General features: G+C 38.5%; 2 protein-coding genes across 2 annotated transcripts; both read left to right on the top strand.

Moving 5' to 3' along the window:
- On the top strand, positions 1838 to 3833 carry LOC109850781. The gene is made up of 2 exons (XM_020420853.1): positions 1838 to 2088; positions 2692 to 3833. The coding sequence occupies exon 2, from the start codon at positions 2785 to 2787 to the stop codon at positions 3823 to 3825; it is 1041 nt and encodes a 346-aa protein (XP_020276442.1). The 5' UTR covers positions 1838 to 2088; positions 2692 to 2784; the 3' UTR covers positions 3826 to 3833.
- On the top strand, positions 3904 to 4386 carry LOC109846763. Its single transcript, XM_020416007.1, has one exon. The coding sequence runs from the start codon at positions 3904 to 3906 to the stop codon at positions 4384 to 4386; it is 483 nt and encodes a 160-aa protein (XP_020271596.1).

Here is a 5687-nt window from a genome sequence, read left to right as displayed (position 1 = left end):
GAGGACACAAAATATCTACGTACGGCACAATAATATGTGTTTCTACATAAATTCTACAGGGAAAAAGCGCAGCTTAGAATAGAAAAGTTTGGCTTTATAAATGAGAAGAAATCGCCATTGGGAATGGATATGATTCATATGAAGCTGTAATATCATTATCATCCTCACACGACCCATAGACGTGATCCTTACGTATAAAAGTCCTACATATATATATAGTAAGGGTTTACTGCCAATTTTAAATCACTATAATAAATGTATAAAACAAGCGCAACCAATAAAAATCAATGTAAATGGCTAAAAATCAGCGTAAAATAACTATTAAATCAATACACCACATAAATCATTGTGATGATCAAATTTTAAATTGACGATGGAACATATATCTCATTCAAGTTCCTACTTATATTGCAGACCAAACAAGTATTTTCTTCTCTCTATCCTTTAGCATATTATACAAATCTTATCAGAACATCATTTCTATGCCTTAGGGTGTGTCTGGTCAGTTGCAATATTTAGAAGGGTTGTAACTGCATTTGTATGCAACTAGAATATTTTATCCAGTTGCAAGTGATTGTTTGCAACTGGATGATGCAGTTGCAACTACAGTTGCGCCCAATTTTCGACTTACGCAATGTTAAACATAAATTGTAGTCGCAACCTAGTTACAACAATTCAAATTAACAAAAAAGATTTGAAAATCTCAAAATCATTATTTAAAGGGAAGAAAATAGAAGAACATCAAAGATTCATTTCTCTGGAAAAAAATAATTCAAAAAAAATACTATTTTGTTAAAGATGTTATCTGATCAGAACTATTACCTTTTACAAAAGAACGTTATTTTTTAGGGAAATTTATAGAAAAAATATTATTTCCTCAATAACATTTTTAACATATTATTGTTTTTCTAAAAATATTAAATTTATCAAAAAATATTATTTTTTTTCAAATGTATTATTTTACAAAATATATTTTTTTTCAAAAATATATTACTTTTCCAAAAAATTTATATTTCCAAAACTTTTTTGAAATATATTCCGTTTTTTCAACAAATTGTTTTTTCTAAAAAAGGTAGTAATAAAAAGTAATATTTTTTTAAAAATGAACTGTTTTAAATATATAATTAATTAATTTTGTTATAATTTTTTAACAAGTAAAAAATAAGTTGCATTTGAAAAGTTACAAGCAGTATCAAACGGTTGCAACTAGAAATTGTAAAATTAAAAATTAAACAAAATAGTAATAGTTGTAACTGCAATTGCATGCCATGCCAGTTGTAATATCTCAGTTATGGAAAATGATTTAAGGACCCAAAATATGGGACCAAGGGAGGGGACAGGTGATGTGTCCCCTCCCTATTGCATAATGAGTTGGCATGGCCAGCTCATTATACAATAAGGATGGGACACCTCACATGTCCCCTCCCTTAGTCCCATATTTTGGGTCTCCGTAGCAGCACTCCTCAGTTATATACAGGTAACAGTCATATTGGAACTGCAGCTGCAATCCACCAATCTCACCCTTAAATATCTATAAAGAGCTGGTTGAAATCTTTAAAATTGTCTATCTACCATTTTTGGGAATGGCTCCACGTGTCATGCTCCTATATAAAGGAATGGTTTCATAAAATTTGCCCTTTGTAACTTCAAGTGGCAGTTCAGTAGTAAATGGTATCATGATGACCCGAATGCACAGTAAGCATGTGACAAGCGTGTGGTCCAGTTAGGCTGTCCAAATTGGCCGGGGATGACCGATTCTCCCATTCCTATTAAATAATTTGAACTCTTCAACACACTACCGCCATCTTTGACAAAAATTATTTAAAGTCAAAGTTTGAAAAGAGCGTTAGTAAGTACACAAAAAAAAAAATTCAATATCTAGAAATAGAAGACTTTTATTGTTCCTTTCACCTTAATTTTCTCCGCTGATATTATTGAGCGAGCCCCTATCTAAATATTGGGCAGATTTTTCCTCAGAAAAATTAAGTTAAAATTTTCTGGGGTGAGCTCTTTCTTCACATCCCTTTGGTTTGAAGAAGGTAGCTGATATCTTGTCCTCTTTGGTCCCTGGTTTCCCTATTTCCAAAGGTACTGCATGTAGTCATTTTCTTATTAATTTGATTTTAAGAGCTATATTGGTTTTCTCATGCTTACGGGTTTTAGAAAATTTTCGTGTTGGGGATTATCCTGTTCAAGCCTAAACTGATTGTTTCTCCTGTTGGTTCTTGTGCTGATTGTTCCCACTTTGATTTTGGTGTATCCAATGTTTTTGATATAAAAATGCAAGAACTAAATCATATGAATGGGGATTAAGACATGTTAGCGATTTGTCACCAATTGGGCAATTGGTAAGTGAAAAACAAACATATATAATTGATCAGATATCTTGTACTTCACCACCAATAATTGTCGCCCATTTTTTAGTGAAAACCAGTAAAAACTATGCAGAATGAGATGTGCACTGCGACAATAAAGAAAATAGCAGGTTAGCAAAATAATAATAACAATAAGTTGTTATCATGGCTGTAAATGTAAGCTTGTGCTTTTGCGATAATTTTGGGTTAAAGACATGTTCAGATGAGACTGCAATAATAATTTAGACCATGAGACAAAAGAAAAATTTCTATGCCTTCAACTAATTAGCACGTTGCTTTATGTTTCAGATGGTATCCTAACATTGACTTTATTCAGGAAATTTTCACATGCTGATCAAGGGAAGCAAGAAGAACCAGCACACTACTGTTCAGTTTGAATCTTGAGAACCAATTTCTGAACAAAAACGCAATGGATTCAACTGAGAATGGTGAGCACGCTAATGGTGAGATTGAAGAAGAGTTCAGCTTCCACAATCAAAGAGCATTATCAACTCGCAGCAAAGGCGAAATCCAAGAACCTGAAATGAATGGATCGAGCACCGGCAAAAAACTCAGAGATTTCATCCCGATATACATTCCAGCGGTCGAAAAAGGCCTGATAGTCAAGAAAAACCGCAAGCAGCGCTTCTTCGATTTCCTGAAAGCTCGCCCGACGAATGACTGGTTCTTACGATTTGGATTCAGAGGATCTCAGCGAAGAACAAGCACGGCCGAAGAATCAACAGCTGATCGCCCTAGGGGACGACGACGAAGATTTCGTGTACCCTTCGTCAGAAAAATAAACTGGAAAGCACTTGTACAATATTTCAAGCAGTGGATAAAGAGCCCAAGCAATGTACTTCTCCTCATATGGGTAATCCTTTGTGCTATAGGCATAGTTTGGGTAGGTCTCTTCATGATCGGAGCATTAAACGAAGTGATGCCTGACAAAGATCAAAGAGACAGATGGGAGGAAGTAATTAACCAAGTCGTCAATGCTCTCTTCACTCTCATGGTCATATACCAACACCCCTTGCTATTCCATCATTTAGTTCTCGTAATCCGATGGAGACCCGACGACCAAGTCGCTGCGAGACAGACGTACTCCAAGAACGGCGTTCAGCGTCCTAATGAGCGAGCGCACATTGCGTTCGTATTATTTCTACTTCACCTCACCTGCGTCGCCCAGTACGTGTACTGCGCTCTCTTCTGGGGGTGGTCGAGGCATAATCGCCCTGACTGGCCACAATACGTCTGCATCGGTGTCGGTGTCATTTCACCCATATGGGCTGCTTGGTACACGTACTACGGTCCGTTAGCAAAGGACACTGGTGAGACAAGAACAGATGAAGAGTCTCAGAGTCGAAGAAATGGAGACATACAATTAGCCGATAACGAAGTCTCGGCGTACCACCGAAGAGTGATAGTCGCGGCGCCAGAGTGGGCATCGGCGGCGCTGCTTCATTGCTAGGAACGACATTACGGGCTGTCGTTCTTCTGCACTTGCTGTGTGTTCGGATGGAACTTGGAGAGGCTCGGGTTCGGAAACATGTATGTGCATATTTTCACTTTTGTGATTCTCTGCGTATCGCCGTTCTGGATATTCTACATATCGGCCAACAATGTCGATGACGATACTGCGAGGCTTATAATTGCTATATGTGGAGCCGTTTGTTGCGCGCTTGGCTTGCTATATGGAGGATACTGGAGGTCTGAGATACGAAAGAAGTTCAAACTCCCAGCAAATCCTCTGTGCCGTGGTTATGCTTTGGTCACTGATTTTGCCTACTGGTTGTTCTGCTGGTCGTGTTCTTTAGCTCAGGAGATTCGAACCGCAAACTTTTACGACATTGAGGATGACGGGTTTTATCGAAAAGTTACTGATGAGGAAGGGAGAGCGGTGTTGGTTCCTTTGCCGAGGGAAGGGAATTTCATGAACGGTGATGAGCATAGGAGTTTCTCATGTCCTCCAAAGCTTGAAGATGTTGATGTGGAGAGCCTTAGAGAAGTTTCTTTGGTCGGTTGCGCTTAGAAGAGCGTCGACATATGTCGAAAGGTTCAGCAATGAAACCACCATTGCCGCCCTTGATGCAGAGGAGAGAAGATGAGTAGACCGGGGGAAATTTTTGTTGGGGTTGAAGATGGTGATATTTTCAGCGATTCTTTTTGCACCATTTGTGGGAATTTTTCCTTGCTGTTCGGGTCTGCGTTGATATTTTATGTTGTATATAGATTTTATTATGTTTAAATTCAAATATATATTTGTAGTTTTGGTGTGATTTATAAAAGAAAATGATGCGGTGAGCTCAATACACACAGGCTACTTGAGGTAAACTCCTAATATGATTATGAATGTAACATAAATATGCATAAATTTAGATAATATTTGCTCATTAAGAAGTAAGAGAGTAATATTGTAAGCTTCTATCTGAAGAGACTGATAGCCCCAAACATCATGAACAATGAACCTCAAGCATTAGAGAGAATAATGTGCTTGCTGTTGCGAGATTATTATTATTATTATTATTATTATTATTATTTTCTACGTGGTAATTCAACAAACACCCAGTGTTTAATTTGCACTGTAATGGCTCCATGAATAAGTTTTGCAGCATTCTTTGTTATCAAAGATCGAGTATTTTACCAACTGCGGGTGGGACTTCTGGTTAGCGCGACGAAGAGTGGGGGAGGAGATCTCTCCAGGTGGTCAGGGGTTTGATCCATGTATCCGCATTCACCTGGTCCCTTTGGGAAATAAGGGTGGGAACTGGGGCCCGGGGTTTTTCTGATCAGTAACTCAACCTGGTAGTTAAGAGTCCGGTTTGCGTCCAGCTTGGTCCACACGCTGCTCGTCCAGTCACGTGGGGATGGGCCCCTGGTATTAAGGTGAAGCCCCTTACAGCGGTTGGGGGATCGGGAGGATTCGAACATGTGGTCTACGTCAGACCTGGGCGTAGATTTTTGGGTATTTGAAATCTTAAAAAAAAAAAATTGAGTATTTGAAATCGGTCTAGATTTTTGGGTAGAAATACTGAGGTAGAAGAGATTGGAGAGCGGCGAGTCCGTTGATGGTTTGAACTTTAACTACTACCGTCTGAAAAATAGTTGTTACAGCGAGACAAGCAAATACGGCTGGGCCAGATATTAGATCTTATTTATATATCTAGGCCCACTGTTTAAAGCCCCGTCCACTGTTTACAAGAAACGATGTCTAGCCCATTAGTTCGGCATAAACATTTTTGGTGGGCTTATTTCTGCTTTAATTTTTGGGAAAAATGCTTCCAGCCCCCAAAAGCCAAGTGAACATGCTTCCCACCCCCAGGACTTGGTCAA

The sequence above is a fragment of the Asparagus officinalis genome, chromosome 7, assembly GCF_001876935.1.
Source record: "Asparagus officinalis chromosome 7, Aspof.V1, whole genome shotgun sequence".
NCBI lineage: Eukaryota > Viridiplantae > Streptophyta > Magnoliopsida > Asparagales > Asparagaceae > Asparagus > Asparagus officinalis.
Note: the sequence above shows the minus strand (reverse complement) of the source record. Positions and strands in the feature narration are given on the sequence as shown.